The 26,871-nt window shown below is 45.3% G+C and overlaps 1 protein-coding gene across 1 annotated transcript in view; it reads left to right on the top strand.

Annotated features, from left to right (window-relative positions):
- The window catches only part of gad3 (glutamate decarboxylase 3), a 57,254-nt gene extending 31,921 nt beyond the window's left edge, over positions 1-25,333 (top strand). Inside the window, exons 9-15 of the mRNA XM_078229313.1 lie at positions 3,773-3,889; positions 6,852-6,916; positions 7,025-7,103; positions 9,870-10,019; positions 18,031-18,138; positions 19,924-20,013; positions 25,160-25,333. Of these exons, the coding sequence (XP_078085439.1) occupies positions 3,773-3,889; positions 6,852-6,916; positions 7,025-7,103; positions 9,870-10,019; positions 18,031-18,138; positions 19,924-20,013; positions 25,160-25,333 (783 nt within the window). The remainder of the gene's footprint in view (positions 1-3,772; positions 3,890-6,851; positions 6,917-7,024; positions 7,104-9,869; positions 10,020-18,030; positions 18,139-19,923; positions 20,014-25,159) is intronic.
- Positions 25,334-26,871: the final 1,538 nt, after the last annotated feature.

The following is a 26,871-nucleotide window of genomic DNA, read 5'->3' as shown; positions in this document are numbered from 1 at the left end:
TCCTGAGGTCAATGACTATTTCCTTTATTTTGCTGACATTGAGGGAGAGATTATTTTGCCGCACCAGTTCACCAGATTCTCCATTTCTTTCCTGTACTCCGTCTCATCTTTGTTTGAGATCCGACCGACTACGGTGGTGTCATCAGCAAACTTGAAAATCGAGTTGGAGGGGAATTTGGCCACATTGTCATAGGTGTATAAGGAGTCTAGTGAGAGGCTGAGAACACAGCCTTGTGGGGCACCGGTGTTGAGGATAATCGTGGAAGAGGTGTTGTTGCCTATTCTTACTGATAAGGATCCATTGCTTGATCCATTTTCTGTGGTTGATCCTGTAACATTTTGGGATTCTTACTTTCATGACTTGTCAAGGATTTTGTTGCAATCTGTATTGGCCATTGCTCGAACGTTAAATTCTTATTTTAAGAGTTCAACTCACAAAGCCAGTAGAATTGCATTATAGTCAGTAGCTATAGCAATTGGAAATGTTAGTGCTAAAACATTGAATTCAATCACTTGAACTTTCTCGACATGGGGACTGAATGGCCTCTGGCCCCTAAAACTGTTCATTTGTGAATATTCCTGGAGCTTTTAAACAATCGGGAAACAAACCCCTTGGAATTCAGTCAGATAAAGTACTTGTATCACTAAATAAAATCAGCTTCAGTCATCAACATAATTATTTTCTTTGTTTACATTCAACCTGTGGATGAATCCTCATGGGTGTTCAACCTAAAAAAGGGCTTTCATTGATTTGAAAATCTTTTTTTTTAACGATTCATTCATGGGACATGGGCGTCACTGGCTAGCCAGCATTTATTGCCCATCCCTAGTTTCCCTTGGAGGGCAGTTGAGAGCCAACCACATTGCATGTAGGTCAGACCAGGTGAGGATGGCAGATGTCCTTCCCTAAAGGACATTAGTGAACCAGATGGGTTTTTCCGACAATGGTTTCATGGTCATCAATAGATTTTTAATTCCTGATATTTCTTATTGAATTCAAATTCCACCATTTGCTATGGTGGGATTTGAACCCGGATCCCCAGGAATTAGCTGAGTTTCTGGATTAATAGTCTCGTGATAATACCACTGGGCCATCGCCTCCCTGTCTTTGTCTATGTGCCCTTCCATTATATTGTTTGCGGCTAGATCACAAATAATATCACTAGGCCATCGGCTCATCTAAACATGATTGAGGGATCTCTCTCTTTCACTCTCACTCTTGGACAAGGATTCTTGGCTTAATTTATGAGTGTATAGTTTATAACAGAGCCAGCTACTTGAGAAATAGCTAATTAAAATTTTGATTTTCACCAAGAATGGAGGTAGACATGCACTTTTGCAGTTCTTCCTAGATTGAGGAGTAGTGAGAAATTACAGGACATTGTTGGGAAATTGTATTCTATCAATATCTGTATTTTATGTAAAGTCAACAAATTGTTGATTTACCATCATGCCTCATCTCTCTAGATGCTCTCCGTCCTCAGTAATGACATGAGAATGTATTTGATGGCAGACGTAATGACCTCAGTGAGACCCATGAGGTGGGCCTCTTGGAGCATGAGCTCCCTGATTGAGGTAATGATTGCCTGCCCAATCAGGGAGTCTCACCTGTGTATATAATGAGGAGTGTCAGGGCTACTCGCACTCCAGATTCTGACTCTGTGCCTGAAACACTCTTAGCAGTGGAATTGAGTTTGTAAATAAAGAGAATCTGGTGAAGGGACACTGGCCTCTGAGGAGTTCATTTAGCATGCGCGCGTTACTACCATACATTGCACACAAATCAGAGGAAAATGGCAGCAAAGGTGCTTTGCAGAGTGTGGGGTTGGAAGGTCCACTTACAGGCCTCAATAATACAAAACCCAGGAAAAGTTGCAACCAACATTTCTCACACAGTTTCAATGGTTGAATCATTTGTAATTCCTTTTCTTCTCACTTGAGAAAGTTGTTGACATTTTTGACAATTGCAACTACTTAATAATTCGCACAGGTGCAGCAAAACATAGCTCATTATTTTTCTGATAACAGAATGACTACTAAAGTCTTTGAAGGATAACTTTAAAAAGCAGCATTTGTCACGAATGCAGCTTGGTTACTGTAAATTAACCATGTTAGTGTTATTCTCTTCAACAGCTGAGTTGGAGACAAGCAGTGACAAAGACAGACTGCTTACAATAAAATACAAAGGAGAACTTGTATTTATACTTGATACAGCTGTTTACCCTCGCTCTTCGAGCAACTTTAAAGTAATTCAAATACAATTAATTACTTTGAAGTGTTGTTAACGTGGTGGTACTTTTATACACATCAAGGTCCCAAAAGGTGCAATGAGATCATGGACTTGTTATTCTTTTTATTGTGATGCTGGCTGGGAGAGGAATTGTTATCCTTCCTTTCAGATTCCTCCCTGTAACCTCTGCTAAGGCCTACAACTCTCCAAGATATCTGGGATTGTCGAATTCTGGACTCCAGAACATCCCCAATTTTCATTGCTCCGACATTGGCAACCATGCCTTCAGCTGACAAGGTTCCAACCTTCAGAATTCTCTCCTAAACCTTTCCATCTCTCCACATCTCTTTCGCCCTTTAAGATACCATGTGGAACTGACACCTTTGGCCAAATTAGGGTCTGAGGAAACTTCTCCTCATCTCAGTTCAAAATGTCTGACTCCTTATCCAAAGATTGGGACGGTGTTCTAGATTCTTCAGCCAGGGGATCTACTCAGCATTTAACCTGTCAAATCTTCTGAAAGGTAAAGTTGACAGATATCCATAGGCTGACTGGGGAGATTTAGCCTGAGGATCACCACACCTCAGGCGCGAAAGGTTAACAAGGTGGGACTTTCATGAATAATCACACCCGGTAGGGGAATTGAACTTGCGCTGTTGGCATTGCTCCCCATCACAAACCAGCCATCCAGCCAACTGAGCTAAACCGACCCCTTATACATTTCAATGAGACCAGCTTTCATTCCACTAGAAATCAGAGATTATAAGACACACCAAAAGATCTCACTGTCACCAAAAGATCTCACTGTCACCAAAATTTATTTAACAATGTAAGACATTCCCCTTTGGGACTCTAGAAAAACGAGAACCATTATATCCCAGTACAATTCAAGCTAACTTGTTAAACTAACAAGGCTTTTCCTACATATTAAGCTCATATTCTCATTGAACCTCTACAGTGCAGAAGGAGGCCATTCAGCCCATCAAGCCTGCACTAACAACAATCCCACCCAGGCCCTATCCCCACATAATAGCCTATTAGACCACTGAACCTAAGGGGTAGTTTAACATGGCCAATCAACTTAATCTGCTCGTATTTGGACTATGGGAGGAAACCAGAGCACCCAAAGGAAATTCACACATACACGGGGAGAATGTGCAAACTCACAGATTGCTAACCACTCTGCCGCCCTGTTCAGGCTAATACATACTGACAGTGCAATGTCCAATTTCTGGAGGGGGTTCCCAAAGCAGATGTTGGGCCCTTCATTTACATGTGGTAATAGGGCCAGTGCCAGTTTTAGAATTGGATGTTTCATCAGGTAACCCTAGTGCCCAAGATACTGATTACTGAAATTGGGCCTTGCTGTGGTCACTTTTGTCTGGTTACTTTAATAATTATGCTTGCAGCAACTGGAAATGAAGCAAAAAATGTGACTGTGAATCCACAACAAATTCTATTCAAGTGTACGGGAGCCATTTAAAAAAAGTTATTTGTAACATGTACAGAAAGCACAGAGCTAATAATAGGTTTTGCTTACAGGGCTTTGTTCCTTTGTATGTCAATGCTACAGCTGGAACCACCGTGTTTGGAGCCTTTGATCCTCTCAATGAGATTGCGGACATTTGTAAGAAGCACCACCTTTGGATGCATGTTGATGTAAGGACCTTCCAAATACAACAGAGTCAACCACACCCATGTTCAAAGATTTAGAAAGGATTTCAAAGTCCAACGCTGGCATCTCCACATCAAAGATTTAATAGCATAGGTCACTCACAGTGAATGTAGAGGGGAAAATGCAGACGTATTCTTACATTGGATTGCAAACAGGAAGCAGTGACACAAAGTGAATGTTGGGAATAGAATCCTACAGTACAGGAGGCCATTCGACCCATTGAGTCTGCACCGACAACAATCCCGTCCAGGCCCTATCCCTATAACCACATGCATTTACCCAAGCTAGTCCCACTGACACTGGGGGCGATTTAGCATGGCCAACCCACCTAACCCACACATCTTTGGACTGTGGGAGGAAACCGGAGCACCAGGAGGAAACCTATACAGACACGGGGAGAATGTGCAAACTCCACACAGACAGTGATCCAAGCTGGGAATCGAACCCGGGTCCCTGGCGCTGTGAGGCAGCAGTGCTGACCACTGTGCCACCATGCATTTCCCTGTCACTAGCCATTTCCCGTAAAAGACAAGAAAGACTTGCATTTGTATAGCACCTTTCACAAATACAGCAGGTCACAAAGTGTTTTACAACCACTGACATACTTTGGAGGAGTGGTGCAGGACACCAGAAACAGGAACAGTAAAGCACATGACCCAGTTACTGTTGTAGGAAACACGGTCAGTCTGTTCACAGCAAACCCCTGCGACCAGCAATGTGATAATGACCAGATAATGTTTGAAGTTGATTGAAGAGTAAGTATTGTCCAGGACTGAATCACTAACTCCCTGATTCTTCTTAAAAATGGCGCCATGCAATCTTCTATATCCAGACAGGCAGGGTCACAGTTTAGCATCTCATTCCAAAGACAGCACCTCCAGCAGCCCAGCACCCTCGCAGTACCCCACTGGAGCGTTAGCAATCCCTGGCATGAGACTTGAACTCACAATGTCTGACTCAGAGATATGAGTACTATCCACTGAGCCACAGCTAACACGTATATGTGCATTTGGATGTGTGTGTGTACACATGTGTGTGCATGTTTGTGTATGTGTGTATGTATGTGTATGCGCGTGTGTGTGTGTGCACATGTGACTGTCTGTGCATGTGTGTGTGTGTGTGTTTGTGTGCATGTATATGTGTGTTTGTGTGCGTGCAAGAGTGGGGCGGCACGGTAGCACAGTGGTTAGCACTGCTGCCTCACAGCACCAGGGACCCAGGTTCAATTCTCGGCTTGGGTCACTGACCGTGTGGAGTTTGCACATTCTCCCCGTGTCTGCGTGGGTTTCCTTCAGGTGCTCCAGTTTCCTCCCACAGGCCAAAGATGTGCAGGTCAGGTTGATTGACCATGCTAAATTGCCACTTAGTGTCAGGGGGACTAGCAGGGTAAATAAGGGGGACTACGGGGATAGGGACTAGGTGGGATTGTGGTCGGTGCAGACTCAATGGGCCGAATGACCTCCTTCTGCACTGTAGGAATTCTATGACGATCAGATGGCAACCCAGTTCTATCCTCCTACACTTTTCAACAGAAATTACTGATTGTGACCAGATAAAGAAACCTCAATTAACTCTGCACAGTCAGACTGTGCCAATTGCAGCAATCCAATTGCCATTCTTCAGCTAATTCCACACTGCCCCAGGATGAGACTGGGATGTACCTGAGTTGCCTGGGTGAGTAGCACATCTTGTGACACAGTTACCCACTGAATCAATAGGTTAGGGCTCCCATGTATATCAAATATAAAACATTGCAGGAGACTAATTGAAAGCTGAAAACAAGCTGATTTCAACACTTGCACAGCCGATGCATTATCAGACTCACTCGTTCACAGCTGGAGACATGGTTACACCGGTAGTTTTGATTGGTTGGGACTGCCTGACCTAGAGGGTGAATTTTGACAGTTAAGGAAGTTTCAGCTGTAGGTCTGGTTCTCAGCAGTGAATGGAACTCTTGACACCCCTAGACCAAAGTGTGGCACTAGTGAATGGGAAGAGCATAAGTGAATCCAGCAAAGAGAGAAAGCCACCTCCCCACTGAAGTGACTGCTTTTCCTTTAAGACCCTCTGCTGCAATGTGCGACTCCCTCCAGATTCCAACCATCCTCAGGGTGGAAATATTTTTCCTCACATCACCTCGACTCCTTTTACCTCTTATTTTCTGTGCCCTCTCATTCTTGACGCACTCTGGAGAGGGAATAGTTTCTCACTGTTTACTCTGTCCATTCTCCTCAGGGTCTTCAATTAAGTCTCCTTCTTCTCTCCAAGGAGAAGAGACCCAACCTGTCCAATCTCTGCCACAGTTGATTCATCCCTGGAATCATCCTTGTGAACTTTACAACAATCAGTGACAATTTCAGGGTCTCTGTCACTGAGACAAGCTTTCGATTCCAAGTTTATTAATTGAATTTAAATTCCACCAGCTGCCATGGTGGGATTTGAATCCATGTTCACAGAATCATAAAATTCCTACAGTACAGAAGGAGGCCATTTGGCCCATTGAGTCTGCACCGACCACAATCCCGCCCAGGCCCTAACCCTGTAACCCCACGTATGTACCCTGCTAACCCCCTGACACTAAGCGGCAATTTACCATGGCCAATCACTCTAACCCACAGATCTTTGGAGCATGGGAGGAAACCAGAGCACCCGGAGGAAACCCACGCAGACACGGGGAGAAGGTGCAAACTCCACACAGATAGTCACCCAAGGCTGGAATCGAACCCAGGTCCCTGGCGCTGTGAGGCAACAGTGCTAACCATTGTGCCGCCGTGCTGCCCCTCAGAGTGTTAACCCAGGCCCATGGGATTATTAGTCCACTGACATAGCTTTCTGGGTGCGCATCTTAAAAAAAATCAAAAACAGCCTCAGAATGTCCCTATTGTCTTGTGTGAGAAACGCTTTGTCCTTTCATATTAAAGCGTTCTTTGTTTTTGTTTTAAACAGGCAGCTTGGGGCGGTGGCTTATTAATGTCACAGAAGCATCGTCATAAGTTAAGTGGAATTGAAAGGTAAATTTCTGCTCATTTTGCACCACCCATGGAAATATTTATGAATATGAAATTTATGCGTGGCAGTTTTATTTTTCTCTGCTGTTGGAAAACTCTTCTCTGTTCCAGGGCCAACTCTGTAACGTGGAATCCACACAAGATAATGAATGTTCCCCTGCAGTGTTCTGCCATTCTGATCCACGAGAAGGTACTTCAACAGCCGCTTGGTCGCACTAAACCTCAATCTTGCTGAAAAGATTCACGTTGCTGAAGTTTTCCACCTTGCACTCATCAGGACAAATGCAAGAACGCCAAATTTCAAACAATCACCACGACAATTTATTCTGCAAGAGCACAGGGTGCTGATTGGTTGGCAAGCCAAATCTGATTGGCTGAGGCATTACCATGGAGAAACCAATGAGGAATCATTAGGCTCCCGGGAGCTTGCTGTGTTCATTTGAAATCGAGCCCAACAATGGGAGGGATGTGGGGGATGTTGTGACTAAAATCAGCAGTGGTTGTGGTTGTGGGGGCTGGTGTGTGAGAGTCGGAGTAGATGAAAAGCATTAAGGCCCCGATTCTTCCTCACCGGACATGCCAGGAATGGGAGGAGGGATTAGAAAGTCACAGAGAACCCCAAACTCAGGAGACTGTGGAATCCTAACTCCAGCATGCATGTAAGGTGTCACTAATCAGTTCTCCACCCTGATACAACCCTGATCAACAGGATGGAGTCCAGTCAGGTGGGGAACCAGTCAGTGTAGGCCTCAGGGCAAGGTACATCCATGACAGTGAGGAGTGTATCAGACTGGGGAGAGGGAGTGACAGTAAGTCAGTCGATCTCTGAGATGTTGGGGGTACTGGGTGGGGCTGTGGCTGATCTCAGAAGAGGTAATCGTTGTGGGGGAGGATGTATTCACCTGGGGGGCTCCCAACCCCAGGATCATGGGGGATGGATCAGAGAGAGGCTAGGAGGTGCGGGGAAATCAGAGGCCTGGGGGAAGGTGGCTGCAGGTCTGGTGGGGGGAGTTCTGGGGTGCTCTGTGTGTGGCTTCGGGGTGGAATGGGGGAAGGGTGGTGCTTTGGCTGGTGTTTTGACTGCAGGGCTGGCAGGGAAGTCGGGGGAATCGGAGACCTGAGAGAGAGGCCATGTGTCTCATTCGGGGAAGGATTGAAGACCTGGGCTTGAGGTTGAAGCCTCGGGGTGGTAAATCTGAGCTGTTGGTGAGACAGGGTCAAAGGCCTTGGGCTTTGCTGACATTCCGAAAATCCAACCAACAACGGGTAAATTCAAAAAGCAGAATGTTTCCTTCATGACCACTTCCAACCTGCCTCTTTAGAGCACTCAGCTCTTCAGAAGGTGACACTGTGGGTTGTCCACGTCTTTCCGATGGGAATTTGTATGCATTGAAGTGGAGGGTGATATGGAGTAGCTCGGGGAAAGATTCAGGTGCTAGTTAGGAAGCAGGTAGAAAGATATGTCGGAGATCTTTCTCAGGACTACCTCAGAAGGCTGTGTTTGCCCCTTCAGAGGCTGTCATGGGAAATAAATCACCTGTGGGCTGATCACTTACAACATGAGAGTTGTGCTCTCTTTTCCTGCAATCAATCTCTATGATCCAAAGAACCCTTCACTCATGCATTGAGGTTTACAGCAGTGTCGTTTCACATCCGGTTCTAGATTTCTGCTTTTCTATTTCATTGTATTCCTTTCTCAGAGTTACAAAGCCCAATGCACAGAGCGGACAGGGCTAGCCTCTAATCCATCTCCTTGCTTGCCCCAAAAACAAATTCAAATCAAATTGAATCCAGTTCATGGTCCACACAAAAGGGATATACCAGATCCAAGCTGACAAGAGCAGGCATTGCACCTTATCTGATGCTTAATTCTTTTTTTAATTAATTTTTTTATTCCATTCTTAAAGTTACAAAGCCAGTGCTCAGTCAGAGTGGACCAGGCAAACCCGAATCCATTCCTCCAAAAACCTAATTCAAAATCCAATTGAATCCAATTCAAGGTTCCCTCAAGAGAGACGAGCAAGATCCAAGCTGACAGGATAAGGCATTGCACCCCATCTTGGGCTTGATCTGACGCTTGATCTTAGCCAAAAGGCTGAGAGGTTTTCTGTTGTTGGTCTTCCGAGACCTTGGCTTTGAGAGGGCACCACACTGGAGGCAATGTAAGTGGCACGGGGTATTTATGACTTCCGAATGAGCATGTGACATCCCACGATGACGAGAGACTGAGGTGCATTACCCCTTTAAGCAACTTGTCTATAAAGATTAGCAGCTATTGTGAGTTGAATGAATGGTGGAGGATTAATTAAGCATTCCAAGAGCTTTCACTTGAAGTAAATGTGTTTCTTTAATGCCCAGATAATGACTGAAAAGACCATGAGAGATGAGGAAGTGCCTGTTTTATCTTATCCCCCTCTCCTTCCAAGGAGTACAAATATCACTGCTAACCTTCCCCACACACAGTAGGGAGATTCAGGACGAGATGATAGTAGACATACACAGACACGCAAAATCTAAGTTGTCTCCTCTACATCATATAAAAGGTGTTTAACTGTAACATAAAATGGAGCATATCACAATGAATAGCTTTGTGTTTAAGAAAATATTGCCTTGGTAAAGGGTGGAGGAGTGGTTGGCACTGCTGCCTCACAATGCTAAGGACCCAGGGTCAATTCTGGCCTTGGGTCACTGTCTGTGTGGAGTTTGAACGTTCTCCCCGTGTCTGCGTGGGTTTCCTCCGGGTGCTCCGGTTTCCTTCCACAGTCCAAAAGATGTGCACGTTAGGTGGATTGGCCGTGCTAAATTGCCCCTTAGTGTCAAGATAAATACATAGGGTTACAGGGATCGGATCTGGGTGGGATTGTTGTCGGTGCAGGCTCGGTGGGCCAAATGGCCTCCTTCTGCACTGTAAGGATTCTATGATTCTGTAATGATTCTATGATATGATCTTTGACAGGGTTTGCTCCTGAACTGCAATAAAATGTGTGCACAGTATCTGTTCCAGAATGACAAACCGTATGACGTATCCTATGATACAGGAGATAAAACAATTCAGTGTGGCCGCCACGTGGATGTCTTTAAATTCTGGTTGATGTGGAAAGCAAAGGTAATAAAAACATAAAGAAGATTAACACTGTAATGATACTATGGGATGATAACTTGTGAACACTTAATATTCTAATTTATCCTACACTCGTCATAAATGTACGCAATCTTCAGCATAGAAACAGGCCACTCAGCCCAATTGATCATTGCTGCTGTGATAGTGAAACAAATCACTTCATCACAACCTTCACATACATTCCATTCCCTTTCCGTCATCAACTCTCCCTTAATTAAATCAATCCTCTCTGCTACAATCTTGAAGCAGCAAGTTGCATATTCTCCCCATGTCTGCGTGGGTTTCCTCCGGATGCTCCAGTTTCCTCCCACAGTCTAAAGATGGGCGGGTTAGGTGGATTGGCCATGCTAAATTGTCCCTTAGTATCAGGGGGATTAGCAGGGTAAATGTGGGGGTTGCGGGAATAGGGCCTGGGTGGGATTGTGGTCGGTACAGACTCAATGGGCCGAATGGCCTTTCTGTACTGTAGCGGTTCTATGATTCTATGAAAAAAATTCCTCTGAAGTGCTTTCTTTGATCTGTTAGTGACTACCTTATGTTTATTCCCACTTGTTCTGGAATTACTCACAGGTGAAACAGCTTCTCTGCATCGACACCACTGAACCCTTTTAGAATTGTGAAGAGTTCTGTCGGGTTTCTTCCCTTTTTGAGAGAAAAGAGCCCAGTTGTTTCAGTCTTTCCGTACAGCTGCTTCCTCTTTATTCTGGCAACTATCCTCGTAATTCTTTTCCTCTACCAACTCCAGTGCTTCAAGACCCTTTTTATAATGTGGAAACCAAAACTGTACTCAGCACTCCAAGTGTGGTCTAACCAAGTTCTGAGTTCAGTCCCTTCTCTTTGAACATCTCTGTCACTATGTGTGGAGTGGTGCCAGTGTGGATCCCTGAGGAGAAACACCTTCCACTTTCTGTAAATTGTTAACTATATACAGAAATGATTTCAGAAACTGGAGTCTTGACGACATAGTGCACAGATGATACCGAATGGGGTGGCAAAGCTAATGAGGTGAAGCAGAGAACAGAAATGCAGGAAGGTATAAAAGGGCTTGGGGAGGGGTTGGGTAAATGATAAATAAAATTCAATATACATATTGGGTGGGATTCTCTGGCCTCTCAGCCGCGTGTTTCCCAGCGATAGGAGGCAATGCGCTGTTCACTGGTGGCGGGATTCTCTGGTCCCACCGCTGTCAATGGGATTTCCCATTGAAGCCACCCCACACCGCTGGGAAACCCGGGGGCGGGGGTACGTGACCGACGGGACCAGAGAATCCCACTGCCAGCAAACAGCCAGAGAATCCCACCCATTGTATGTGACCTTCCTGCTTCTGTGTTCCATTCCTCTAGAAATCAACGAGAGTGCTTTTTTATTGCACTATTTGTAATCTTAGCAAAATTATATTTAGTTCTTTCTCTGTCGGTAACCCCAGATCTTGTTGCTCATCTACCCGATTTGGTTCTTACCTCTCCTCATTGTACCTACCAAAATAAACCACCTCACACTTTGCTATGTTGTATTTTATTTGTCATTTACCCAACCCCTCCCCAAGCTCTTTTACACCTTCCAGCATTTCTGTCCTCTCCTTCACCTCATTAGCTTTGCCAGCCTATTCAGTACACTATGACGGCAAGATTCCAGTTTCTGAAATCATTTCTGTATATAAAGTTTATTTTGTTAGTCACAAGTAGGCTTACATTAACACTGCAATGAAGGGTTACTGTGAAAATCCCCTAGTTGCCACACTCCGGCACCTGTTTGGGTACACTGAGGGAGAATTTAGTACAGCCAATGCATCTAACCTGCACATGTTTGGACTGTGGGAGGAAACCGGAGCACCCGAAGGAAACCCACGCAGACACAGGGAGAATGTGCAAGCTCCACACAGACAGTGACCCAAGCCAGGAATTGGACCCGGGTCCCTGGCGTTGTAAGGCAACAGTGCTAACCACTGTCCCACCGTGCCGTCCTAAATAGTTAGCAATTTACAGAAAGTGGGAAGTGTATCTCCCCAGGGATCCACAGTGGCACCACTCCACACATTCTGACAAAGATAAGGGACTAAACTCAGAACATGCACAACTTACAAGTCCTATTTGATATCCTTTATGATGAACCACATCATCGTTTGATTTGGCCCAACGGGTCCATTTGACTTGGTCACAAAGAGGTGCCAAACTTGTATATTCTCACTTTTGAAAAAAATAGTCAAAGTAATCTGGGTTGTTGACAACCATCACTCATGACTTGGAGGCCACCATCTCCTCACAATGTTGACAGATTAAACTCAGCAGTAACATCCGTAGCATCCAAGTGCCCAGGATTTAAAAGTAATTTAAAAGTAAGCAGAAAACAAAAAGGGGAAAATTTATTAGACAAATAATTTTAAGCATTACAGCTTTGACGCCAATTATCAAACCAAAAATTAAATAACATCGGGGAACCCCGAGCAATGGTTACTTTCAATAATTTTTAAGAAATTTATTCTTTCACGGGATGAGAGTGTTGCTGACAATTGTTGCCCATTCCTAATTGCCCTTGAAGTGAGTGGCTTGCTTAGTCAGAGTCAGTCACATTACTCTGGGTCTGGGCAGTAAGAAGTCTCACAACATGGGGTTAGAGTCCAATGGGTTTATTTGGTATCACAAGCTTTCAGAGCGCTGCTTCTTCATCAGGTGAGGTGAAGGAGCAGCGCTCCGAAAACTCATGATACCAAATAAACCTATTGGACTCTAACCTGGTGTTGTGAGACTTCTTACAGTGCCTACCCAGCCCAATGCTGGCATCTCCACATCTGGGTCTGGAGTCACTTGTAGCCCAGACCAGGCTAAGGACGGCAGATCCCCCCTCTCTAAAGGGCATTAGTGAATCTGTTAGGGATTTGACAACAACCAGCAATGGTTTCATACTCACCATCGCTGAGACTAATAGCTTTTCAATCTCAGATTATTCCTTGAATTTAAAATTCCAGCAGCTGCTGTGGTATGATTTGAATCCTTGTCTGGAGAGCATTAGCCTGGATTAATGGATTACTGGTCGAGTGACGTTAACACTACATCACCATCTCCTCCTGTGTTAGAAGAACTGGTTTCTGTCTATATACAGCTGTAGCTCAGTTGTTTGCACTCACATATCCTGAATGTTGTGGGTTCCAGTGCCACTCTGGCAGCCATGGGCATCCTCGTGGGCAGGTGTGATAATTGGGAGAGCCATTGACTTTATGAACTCTCCAAATTTTCCAGTCCCATCTGTGGTGACAGCCGCCAGTCTCAGGGCCAGAAAGTCATAGAATCATAGAAACCCTACAGTACAGAAAGAGGCCATTCGGCCCATCGAGTCTGCACCGACCACAATCCCACCCAGACCCTACCCCCATATCCCTACATATTTCCCCACTAATCCCTCTAACCCTATGCATCTCAGGACACTAAGGGGCAATTTTAGCATGGCCAATCAACCTAACCCGCACATCTTTGGACTGTGGGAGGAAACCGGAGCACCCGGAGGAAACCCACGCAGACACGAGGAGAATGTGCAAACTCCACACAGACAGTGACCCAAGCCGGGAATTGAACCCAGGTCCCTGGAGCTGTGAAGCAGCAGTGCTAACCACTGCGCTACCGTCCCTCCCTTGACCACAACATCGGGGCGGTTAGTCTAGCAAAGTGTTGGGTGTGGCACTCTTAGAGGTGCCCTTGTTTAGAAGGGATGATAAACTAAGGTCCTATCTGTTCTCTCTTGTATGCAAAGAAATTCACAGTTTTATCTTGAAGAATAATAAGGGAGGTATCTTCTCACTATTTACCCTCAACTAACATTGCAGAAATAGATTATCTGGTCATCATATTGCAGTTTGTGGGAGCGATGTTTTGGTAACAATAGCTACATTTCAAAAACTGCTACATTGGCTGCGCTGTGCTTTAGGAGGTGTGGTATAATGGTTAATAGAATAGTTACGCTAATAAGCTAGTGGTCTAAAAGTGACGCTGTTGCATAGATTCAGGTAAATCAGTCTGAGAGATGTGCCTACCAAATAACACATCAGGCCCAATTTTACCATTGCAAGGCACCCGTGTTTGGGCACGAAAACTTGATAAAGTTGGGTGTGAGGCGAGTAGCGCGATCCACACCTGCCTCCGTGCCGGTTCCCCCTTTATGATGACCCGAAAATGGCCACGATCGGGACCGTACCTGAAACGGGCGCAACAGCCATTTAAATGCATTTGCATGCATTTAAATTGACTTAATGAGCTGCACATCCAACCTCACCGGCACTTCCCCCTTTACCACCGCGTTCACCCATCTGGAATCAGCGCGAAACAGACATGCTCTACAAAAGTCCAATTCGGGTGCTCCAGTTAGTGAGGGGGTAAGTGCCGAGTGTCCAACGGCTCTCTGTCTGAGATCAGTGAGGGGGAAGGGGGGGAGGAGCCCGCGATCTGTCTGGGTGGTGGAGGGGTTGGGGCGATAAGGGGGTCAGTAATGTTGTGGGGGTGAGGCAATGTCTGTGGGGGCCGGGTGAGGCATTATCCGGCCCGGGAGCGATGTGGCAGAACATTTTTTGTTCTGCACATGCACAATTGGAGGTGCCAATCGGAGCTGCAGGGTTTTGGGCATGTTAAATAAGAACATAAAAACTAGGAGCAGGAGTAGGCCATCTGGCCCCTCGCGCCAGCTCCGCCATTCAATAAGATCATGGCTGATCTTTTCATGGACTCAGCTCCACTTACCTGCCCGCTCACCATAACCCTTAACTCCTTTACTGTTCAAAATTTATCTACCCTTGCCTTAAAAACATTCAATGAGGCAGCCTCAACTGCTTCACTGGGCAGGGAATTCCACAGATTCACAACCCTTTGTGTGAAGAAGTTCCTCCTTACCTCAGTCCTAAATCTGCTTCCCCTTATTTTGAGGTCATGCCCCCTAGTTCTAGTTTCACCTGCCAGTGGAAACAACTTCCCTGCTTCTATCTTATCTATTCCCGTCATAATCTTATATGTTTCTATAAGATCTCCCCTCATTCCTCTGAATTCCAATGAGTATAGCCCCAGTCTACTCAGTCTCTCCTCATAAGCCTACCTTCTCAACTCCGGAATCAACCTAGTGAATCTCCTCTGCACCCCCTCCAGTGCCACTATATCCTTTCTCAAGTAAGGAGACCAAAACTGTACACAGTACTCCAGGTGTGGCCTCACCAGCACCTTATACAGCTGCAACATAACCTCCCTGTTTTTAAACTCCATCCCTCTAGCAATGAAGGACAAAATTCCATTTGCCTTCTTAATTACCTGCTGCACCTGCAAACTAACTCCTTGTGATTCTTGCACAAGGATACCCAGGTCCCTCTGCACAGCAGCATGCTGCAATTTTTTACCATTTAAATAGTAGTCCATTTTGCTGTTATTCCTACCAAAATGAATGACCGCACATTTACCAACATTGTACTCCATCTGCCAGACCTTCGCCCACTCACTTAGATTATCTATATCCCTTTGTAGACTTTCAGCGTTCTCTGCACACTTTGCTCTGCCACTCATCTTAGTGCCATCTGCAAATTTTGACACACTACACTTGATCCCCAATTCCAAATCATTTATGTAAATCGTAAACAATTACGATCCCAACACTGATCCCTAAGGCACACCACTAGTCACTGATCGTCAACCAGAAAAACACCCATTTACTCCCACTCTTTGCTTTCTGTTAGTTAACCAATCCTCTATCCATGCTAATACATTACCCGTAACACTGTGCACCTTTATCTTATGTAGCAGTCTTCGGTGCGGCACCTTGTCAAATGCCTTCTAGAAATCCAGATACACCACGTCTACAGGTTCCCCATTGTCCATTGCGCATGTAATGTTCTCAAAGAATTCTACCAAATTAGTCAAACATGACCTGCCCTTCATGAACTCATGCTACGTCTTGCCAATGGGACAATTTATATCCAGATGTCTCGCTATTTCTTCCTTGATGATAGATTCAAGCATTTTCCCTACTACAGAAGTTAAGCCAACCGGCCTATAGTTACCCGCCTTGTGTCTACCTCTTTTCTTAAACAGTGGCGTCACATTTGCTGTTTTCCAATCTGCAGGAACAACCCCAGAGTCCAGCGAATTTTGGTAAATTACCATTAGTGCATTTGTTATTTCCCCCACCATCTCTTTTAGTACCTTGGGATGCATTCCATTGGGGCCAGGAGACTTGTCTACCTTTAGCCCCATTAACTTGCCCAACACTACCTCTTTTGTGATAATGATAGTTTCTAGGTCCTCACCTGCCATAGCCTTCCTGTCATCTATTTTTGGCATGTTATTTGTGTCTTCCACTGTGAAGACCGACACAAAATACCTGTTCAATGCCTCAGCCATTTTCTCATTTCCAGTTATTACATCCCCCTTCTCATCCTTTAAAGGGTCCTCTTAAGCCCCACCCACAGGCCTGTGCAGCACAATTCGGACTCGCTGATATTTTTTCAGGCAGGGTGCTTATGGGAGCGCCTGAGAATGGGTCTAAAAGACGGATCTGAAACACATCCAGTTTCAAGTCTGCCCAGCACTTAGAATCAAAATAGTAAAATAGGGCCCATTATGTACATAGCTTGTTGGCCTAAGACCTTTTGGCTAAGATCAATAAGAAGTCTCACAACACCAGGTTAAAGTCCAACAGGTTTAAGATTCATCAGACTCACCTGATGAAGGAGCAGCACTCTGAAAGCTCGTGATATCAAATAAACTTGTTGGACTTTAACCTGGTGTTGTGAGACTTCTGACTGTGCCTACCCCAGTTCAATGCTGGCATCTCCACATCATGGCTAAGATCAAGTCATCGAATCATAGAATCTACAGTGCAGAAGGAGGCCATTTGGCCCATCAAGTCTGCACTGACAACAGGTCCTGTCTTATCCCCATAACCCCACATATTTACCCTCCTAATCCACCTGACATTAAGGAGCAATTTATCATGGCCAATCAACCTAACTCACACATCTTTGGAGTGTGGGAGGAAACCGGAGCACCCGGAGAAAAGACACGGAGAGAACGTGCAAACTCCACATAGACAGTCATCCGAGGCTGGAATTGAACCCGGATCACTGGCACTGTGAGGCAGCAGTGCTAACCACTATGCCACCATGCTGCCCATAGTGTTGGATCAAGCTCAAGATGGGATCCAACGCCTTATCTTGTCAGCTTGGATCTTGTTTGTCTCTCTTGTGGACATCTTGAATTGGATTCAATTTGAATTTGGTTTTTCCAGCCAGTAAGGAATGGATTTGGCTTTGCCCGGTCTACACTGAACATTGGCTTTGTAACTTTAAGAATGTAATAAAACATTATTTTAAACCAGTTTTAAGTAACTACTTGAGTTAGACCACCGTTCCTCAAGATAAGACAGGCCACACAACCAGCTTATGAAACAGAAAGTCCTGAGGTTGTGTATAAAGGCGCTGTATAAATACAAATCTTTCATTCTAACGGACAGTTCAAGAGCTGGTCTTTGTATTTCTCTTTGTAACTGGAATTACTACATGCAATATCCCATATCAATATCCCATATCAATATCCCATATCAATATCCCATATCAATACCCCATAGCAATATCACATATCAATATCCCATATCAATATCCCATATCAATATCACATATCAATATCACATACCAATGCAACATCAATAGGATGGCACGGTAGCACAGTGGTTAGCACTGCTGCCTACAGCACCAGGCACCCGGGTTCGATTCCCAGCTTGGGTCACTGTCAGTGTGGAGTTTGAATGTTCTCTCCGTGTCTGCGTGGATTTCTTCTGGGGGCTCTGGTTTCCTCCTACTTTCTGAAAGACGTGCTGGTTAGGGTGCATTGACCCAAACAGGTGCCGGACTGTGGCATCTAGGGGAATTTCACAGTAACTTCATTGCAGTGTTAATGTAAGTCTTACTTATTACTAATAAATGAACTTTAAACTCAGTGTGATATAAATCAATTTTTCCTGTTATACTTTACAGGGTACATCAGGGTTTGAGAAACAAATCGATAAATGCCTTGAACTTGCAGAATATCTCCACAGCAAACTTGAAGGAAGAGATGATTTTAAGCTGGTGTTTGATGATAAAGTAAGTTTCTAGTTGTTATATTCTATGTGGTGTCTAAGAGCATTGAAACAGTACCATCCCTCCCCCCCCCCAAAACCTTGGTGATCTGGATTCTGATCCAATAGGGAGGATTAAAGGGCAAACTTCCTGCGTTTGCCACTCCAACAGCAAGGCTCACGTTCTATGCGCACATATTGGAATATTGGGAGGGAGAATAATAAACTTGTGATGTGACCTGACTAATTTTCTATTCATTTAAAATAGTTAACAGATGATCAGGTATAAAGAGGTTACAAAAGTGTAAAATTACCCATTATTTTCTTTGAAATATATTGCCATCTTAAAGGGCCACTTCTATGATTGCATGGCCCCAGGGCACATTCTCCCCCTGGTGGGCGAGGGGGCAGAACTACATATCAAAATGATTCTTTATCCATCAAACTGTGGGTGTGACACCCGCATCACCACATCATTTGTCTAGCTTCTGGTTTTCTGATGCCAGCTTTTGACTTGTGAGGATGCCAATTGGGAGAATGCAGATGTAAAAATAACCCCATGCGTACAGGTGTGCAGCACTGCCTTACTTTAAATGTTGCCTTTCAATCAGTTTATCATTTTGTTGATTGGAATTTGTCGCCTGGGACATAGAACCATAGAATCCCTGCAGTGCAGAAAGAGGCCATTCAGCCTATTGAGTCTGTACTGACTCTCCAAAAGTGTGTCCTACCAAAATGCCTCCCCTTTGTTTATACATCCTCCCTATGTCTGCGTGGGTTTCCTCCGGGTGCTTCGGTTTCCACTCAAGGTCCAAAGATGTGCGGGTTAGGTTGATTGGCCATGATAAATTGCCCCTTAGTGTCAGTGGAGTAGCAGGGTAAATATGTGGAGTTACAGGGATAGAGCTTGGGTGGGATTGTTGTTGGTGCAGGCTTGATGGGCTGAATGGCTACCTTCTGCACTGTAGTGAATCTATGATTCTTTGTCCATAATCCCGCACTTTTACCATGGCCAATCCACCTATCCTGCACACCTTTGGACCCTATCCCCGTAACCCCACATATTTACCCCACTAATTCCCCTAACCTAGATATCCTTGGATACTAAGGGGTAATTTAGCATGGCCAATCCACCTAAGCTGCACATCTTTGGACTGTGGGAGAAAACCAGGCCACCCGGAGGAAACCCCTTGCAAACAGGGGGAAAATGTACAAACTCCACACATACTCACCCAAGGCTGGAATTGAACTCAGGTCCCTGGCACTGTGAGGCAGCAGTGCGAACCACTACCCCACTGTGCCGCTCTTGCATATTGCTTGTGGGGCAATATTATTGAAAACATCTTGTTTTTTTTATCTTCTCTCCTGTATCTCTCCATATGATTCACCTTTTCAGTCTAAGAGGGGAGGCAGAAGTTCTTTCTTTAGGCTTCCACCATTACCACTGGGAAATGTAAAGGCAAAATACTGCAGATGCTGGAATCCGAAACAAAGACACAAAATGCTGGAAAATCTCAGCAGGTCTGACAGCATCTGTGGAGAGAGAATAGAGCCAACTTTTCCGAGTCTGGGTGACCCTTCGTCAGAACTGGGAGCAAAGGGAATCAGACAAGATTTGTACCATGAGGGTGGGGGTAGGGGTGGTCCCGTAATTGGACAAAGGAAATGTAAATGGTGAAGATGAAGGCTGAGAAAGGTACTAAAAGTGTCCATTAAGTGATCAGAATGGCACATTCATCGGCAGTTTTCTGTAACTACTTTTGAATAACAACAAGTATTTTGTCCATTTTACTTACCTGTTCCTTCTCAGCCCGAGCACACCAATGTGTGTTTCTGGTACCTTCCACCAAGTCTCAAAGGAATGCCTGAAAACGCAGAATGGGACAAGAAGCTTCATCAGGTAAGCTTCAATCTGATGTAATTTGATAAATTGTTCACAATTTGTCAACATGCCAGAGCAGGCTGGATATCTGGCCTGTGTCACGCTCCATGACAAAAGACAATGTAATCATTCTGCAGGGGGGCGCAATTCAAGTAAAACAATATGCTAATTTTCTCTTAATCTCTCAAATGGAACAAGAGAGTGAGGTTCCTCTGGGTCACAGTCTGAGGATACAGGGTAGAGCGCTTAGGACAGAGAGGAGTGGAAATTTCTTCACCCAGAGAGTGGTCAGCCTATGGAATTCGCTACCACAGAAAGCAGCTGAGGCCAAAACATTGAATGTTTTCAAGAAGCAGTTAGGAACAGCTCTTGGGGCGAAGGGGATCAGAGGATATGGGGGGGAAGGGGGAAATCAGGTTATTGAGTTGGATGATCAGCCATGATCATAATGGATGGTGGAGCAGGTTCGACGGGCCGAATGGCCTCCTCCTGCTCAGATGTTTTGTCCAGCGATTATAAAAACCCCTTAAACCCATTGCCAGAAAATTACCACAGTCCACCTTACAGTACATTAGATATACTTACAGAAATATACTCTAAACCCATTTATAAAACCCAAAAATAATACATAGTGTTATATATTAGATGCTTTGACCAGTAGAACAAGATAAAGGATGACAAGGTACCACACTGGGTTTTGGGCCAACAGCACAGATTTATTTAAGAGCTGTTACCTGATTGAAGTCCAACATGGAAGAGAGATAAAAACCCGCAAATGCCTCTGGTGACATCACAGCAAATCATGTGACTAAACACACAACGATTCGTTGCTTTACGATACATAACACATAAGAACAGGAGTCAGCCATTCAGCCCATTAAGCCTGCTCTACCATTCAATACTATCATGGCTGATCGGACACCTCAGTGCCTTTTTTAACCCGTTATCCCCATTACCCTTTACATTATTGTTAATCCGATATCTACAATATTTTTCCTAATCTCATTGGATCAAGATTGAGCCCATAGCCAATTCTTGTCAATTGCTAGTAGCAATGTTATGATTCAATGTCAGCACTCCTAGAATCAGTGGTGGCAGAGCAATCCCAGGCTCTCTGGACCACCGTCAAGACACGACCACCCGAATTAAAATCAGCCCAATGCTTCAAGGTTTGTACAGAGAAAATGTAGCAGGATTTGTACCCCAGCAATCCATGCAGCTTAAGACCAAGATATGAAGGATTGGATGTTCCCAATGTAAGAAGGATGTGTTTAGAAATAAAGCCTACAAGGCTTTACAAGGAATCATCAATATCTCAGATACAACTTGCGAGCGTATGGCAGAATTCAGATAGAAAACATCTCAAAACATTCATCAGACAAAACTCACACCAAATCAACGAAGGAAACAGTAGGACCTTAGAGTCATAGAGGTTTACAGCATGGAAACAGGCCCTTCGGCCCAACTTGTCCATGCTGCCCAGTTTTACCACTAAGCTAGTCCCAATTGACCGCATTTGGCCCATATCCCTCTATACCCATCTTACTCATGTAACTGTCTAAACGCTTTTTAAAAGATAAAATTGTACCTGCCTCTCCTACTACCTCTGGCAGCTTGTTCCAGACACTCACCTCCCTCTGTGTGAAAAAATTGTCCCTCTGGACTCTTTTGTATGGCTCCCCTCTCACCTTAAATCTATGCCCTCTCGTTTTAGACTCCCCTACCTTTGGGAAAAGATGTTGACTATCTCGCTAATCTATACCCCTCATTATTTTATAGACTTCTATAAGATTACCCCTAAGTCTCCTATTCTCCAGGGAAAAAAGTTTATGCAGCCGCTCCTTATAACTCAAACCATCAAGTCCCGGTAGCATCCTAGTACATCTTTTCGACGCTCTTTCTAGTTTAATAATACCCTTTCTATAATAGGGTGACCAGGACTGTACACAGTAATCCAACTTGATATTCAACTTGATCAAAGCACCAAGCAGTGTTTTAAAAAAAAGAGAGAGAGGCAGAGTGATGGAGATGGTGGGAATTGCAGGGTGGGAGATTGGATCGCTGAGGGTCTGACCATAAATGGGCAAGAACTTGAGGAAATAGCACTCGGGAGATATATCGGAATATGGCACCAATTTCCGGCAGAGGTTTTATGCTTTGACAATATTGCTTTATTTTAAAGCACTTCTGTCAACTACTAATTATCACATAGGGAATATATTACACTGCTGTAAAAATATGAAAATTTCTTAGAGATGGTAGACTTTATACCTTAAATTGATAGTCCCGTAGGTTATTTTACAATTTCACGCTGGTGCCTTTATACTTTGAACCTTCCATATACATTTTTGGCTGGTAGGAGCAGCTATTTCTCTCTTTTATTTTCCCACAATCCTCAGGAAAACATGTGAAAACTATGACTATTTTGCCAGTTTAGTCTGTCCCACGGCTAAAACATGTGTAACCCACTCCACCCAGCTCTTCCAGAACTGAAGTAAACGAACTGGAAATGCTCAGCAGGTCAGGCAGCATCTGTGGAGAGAGACAGAGTGAACGGATGGGATTTTCCGGCCTTTCCCACCGGTGGGATTTTGAGCCGAAGGGGTGCGAACAACAGGAAGTCCCATTGACAGCAGTGGGACTGGAAGATCCTGCCACCGGCCAATAGTGGGCCATCTCCACCACCACAAAACACGCCACGGCGGGGGTGGGGGGAGTGGAAAATCCTGCTTAACATTCCAGGTTGGTGACCTGTTATCAGAACTGGCTGATTGGATTCAGAATTCCTATCGCAAGGCACCTCCCTTCTCATAGAATCATAGAATCCCTACAGCACAGAAGGAGGCCATTCGGCCCATCGTGTCTGCGCCGACTCTTTGGGCCCGATTTTACCATTTTCATTCTAAGTGCCGACTCTGGGCGTAATGCAGATCCGACTTAGAAATCTGCTTTCAGGCGCCCCCATATGCTCTCAGCCATCTCCAGTCTGATTCGCGCTGTGGGCGGGGCTTAGCGCGGCCAAAACGATCGGAGCTCTGGACTGCGCATGCGCAGTTTGAAAAAAATTTGAAAAACGCGCCCGTGTCAGATCGCTCCCGGGCCGCAGAAAGCAGAGAAAGCGGCCCGAGAGCGACAAGCGGGAGCGAGGGTGCACACACACACATCACTGTTCCCCTTATCCACCCCCCCACTACCCACACACATCACTGTCCCCCTTATCCACTCCCCCCACTACCCACACACATCATTGTCCTCCTTATCCACCCCCCCCACTACCCACACACATCACTGTCCCCCTTATCCACTCCCCCCACTACCCACACACATCACTGTCCCCCTTATCCACTCCCCCCACTACCCACACACATCACTGTCCCCCTTATCCACCCCCCACTACCCACACACATCACTGTCCCCCTTATCCACCCCTCACTACTCACACACATCACTGTCCCCCTTATCCACCCTCCCCACTACCCAGACTGATCGCCACCCCTGCCCCCATTCCCTCCCCACCGATCGCCCACAGAGTGGCAGTAGACCCCCCTGCCCCCCCACCAGAGATCCAGCTGCCCCCTCACCCCCCCCACCAGTGAGCGACTGGGCCTCCCCTCCCTCCAAGATACATCTTACCCGCCTCCCTCCTGCCCCCCCCCAAGAGAACTGGCTTCACTTCCCCCTCCCACCCCAGAGAATGGTCTGGCCTCACTCCCCTTTCCCCTCCAGAGGAACATCTGACCCGCCTCCTCCTCCCTCCCCACCAGACAACGATCAGCCCTCCCCCTCCACCACCAGACAATGGTCGGCCCTCTCGCACCCCCCCCCCCCCCCCGAGATACATCTGACCCGCCTCCTCCTCCTCCTCCCCCCCCACCAACCAGACAACGATCTGACCTCACTCCCTCCTCCCTCCCAACCAAAGAATGATCTGACCCGTCTCCCTCCCCCCGCCACTGATCTGAGTCAGGGAGCCGTTGGAAGCTCTGAACACACTCTTCAGAAGCTGGAGCGTCCGTTTCAGACTTTTATTTAGCATGTCCATTACGGCACGGTTCCGGATTGGCAAACGCGGTGGTAAAGGGGAAAATGCTGATAAAGTTGGGCGGGCAGTTCATTCATTCAATTTAAATGCATGCAAATGCATTTAAATCATCATTGCGCCCGTTTTGGGTGCGAATCGAATCGCTGCCATTCCCGGGTTTCGGTTAAGTGGCAATCTGCGCGGATGCGGGTAGGATCGCGATAATGGCCTCTCACCCGACTTTATCACATTTTCGTGCTCGAAAATGGGCACGAGGCAATGGTAAAATAGGGCCCTTTGACACAGCATCCTGCCCAGGCCCTATCCCATCACCCCAAATATTTACCCTGCTAATCCCTCTAACCCATACATCTTGAGCCACTAAAGGACAATTTAGCATGGCCAATCGGTTCAGGAGCAAACACTGTCAAAGATCATATCATAGAATCAAAGAATCCAGTGCAGAAGGAGGCCATTTGGCCCATCGAGCCTCCACCGACAACAATCCCACCCTGATCCTATTCCTATAACCCTATGTATTTATTCTGACACTGGGGTTAATTTAGCATAGCCAATCCACCCAACCCGCACATCTTTGGAGTGTGGGAGGAAACCGGAGCACCCGGAGGAAACCCATGCAGGCATGGGGAGAACGTGCAAACTCCACACAGTCACCCGAGGTCAGAATTGAGCCCGGGTCCCTGGCGCTGTGAGGCAGCAGTGCTAACCATTGTGCCAGCGTGCCACCCTTTTAAATGTCTAATTTTTATTTGAGCCACAAAACCGTGAAGTTGCCTCTTTGTCACTATTCCGCTGCAAAGCAGCCAGCATAATTAAGGACCCCACGTACCCCAGACATTCTCTCATCCACCTTCCATCAGGAAAAAGATACAAAAGTCTGAGGTCACGTACCAACCGACTCAAGAACAGCTTCTTCCCTGCTGCTGTCAGACTTTTGAATGGACCTACCTCGCATTAAGTTGATCTTTCTCTATACCCTAGCTATGACTGTAGCACTACATTCTGCCCTCTCTCGTTTCCTTCTCTATGAATGGTATGCTTTGTCTGTATAGCGCGCAAGAAACAATACTTTTCACTTTATACCAATACATGTGACAATAATAAATCAAATCAAATCAAAAGGTGGCGCCAAACATTAAAGCCCGGATGATGGAGGAAGGGTCAACAATGGTTGGGTACCAACCACAAGGGGACAAGGTGAATTTCTTCCGAATGGTCATCTCAAATCCAGCCACAAACGCATCTGATGTCGACTTTGTGATTGAAGAAATCGCAAGACTTGGGCAGGATTTATAAATTGTAAGCAGATGCAGGAATAATCATGGTCTTTAATAAAATATGTGGCAAAACCTTTTTTCTTACCTTTGCTATGAATCACTTTGTTTCTGGGCAAATTAGTGTCCCCCGTACAGCTTTGACAAAGCAAATTCATTAGAATATTGACTCTCTCTGGTGCTTGTTATAGACTTCAACAAATTATTGTCCATCCATAATTGTCCTTGAACTGAATGGTTTGTTCGGCCATTCCAGAGAGCAGTGAAGAGTTAACCGCATTGCTCTGGGTCTGGAGTCACATGTAGGCCAGACCAAGTAAGGATGCTAAATTTCCTTCCCGAAAGGATATCAGTGAACCAAATTGGATTTCACAATAATCTAGTAGTTTCGTGATCACCATTTGAACTTACATCAGGTGTCTAGATTACTTGTCCAATAACTTGCTGCTGTCCCTTGCTGGCTTGGGTTGTTTTTGGAAAACCATGGGGTCTTTTTTCACATGCTTTTCCCTACCTTTGGGAAAAGATGTCGACTATCTACCTTAACTATGCCCCTCATTATTTTACAGACCTCTATAAGATCACCCCCTAAGCCTCCTACGTTCCAGGGAAAAAAAACCAAATCAAATATCAATGTCTAATTCAGGGATCTGGGTCAAAACTTCTTGAGCTCGATACTCACACAACGAGAATGCTTTAATGAATGAAGGGATGCAGGCTTTACCAGAACCAGCTCTGAGACAGTTCTGAGGATGGTTTGATCCTCAAGTTGGACCGTGGGGTCCTCCATAAAGAATCTATTTGGCATATGACTGACAGTGGAATCATTGTGACTCAGTCAGCAGCACTTCTGCGTCACAAGGTTCCAGGTTCAAAACCCCCTTGAGGGCAAGAGTACAAAAATGAAGGTTGACATATGAAGGAATGGAACTATAAATATGAAGCTGTGACAGAATCCAGCTATAAATAAGAAGTCATTAGGGATTAAAAATTAAAAATCAGCGCTCATCTGCTGGGCAAAGGTATTAAAAATGCCTGACAACAACATCCTGCGGTATATTCGCAGTTCAGGTCTTTGTGTCGCCTCGGCAACACATTGGTAATTTGTAAGATACTACAATCTAACAAGAGATAACCTTAAACATGACGTTAATTAAATTGTTAACTGAATCCCGGAGACTGAATGTTGCAAGGATCACCGTCTGCACTTCCCAGTATCCTGTTAAATTGAAGGATATTAATGATAAACAAAGGATGTTGCTAAGCACCAGTGCTCAACATGCTTCCTGCTGGCTAAATCTTTTTTTTAGGGTATGAATATTAGAACTACATAGTAGGAATTTTGGTTTGATGGATTTATTCCAACAGCGGCATGGTGGCACAGTGGTTAGCACTGCTGCCTCACAGCGCCAGTGTCCTGGCTTCAATTCCGGCCTCAGGTCACTGTCTGTCTGGAGTTTGCACGTCCTCTCTGTGTCTGCGTGGGTTTCCTCTGGGTGCCCCGGATTCCTCTCACAGTCCAAACATGTGTGGGTTAGGTTGATTTTCCATGCTAAATTG

The sequence above is a fragment of the Mustelus asterias genome, chromosome 2 (genome assembly GCF_964213995.1).
Source record: "Mustelus asterias chromosome 2, sMusAst1.hap1.1, whole genome shotgun sequence".
Classification (NCBI taxonomy): domain Eukaryota; kingdom Metazoa; phylum Chordata; class Chondrichthyes; order Carcharhiniformes; family Triakidae; genus Mustelus; species Mustelus asterias.
The sequence above is the reverse complement of the archived record's forward strand: the minus strand, read 5'-3'. Positions and strand labels throughout refer to the sequence as shown.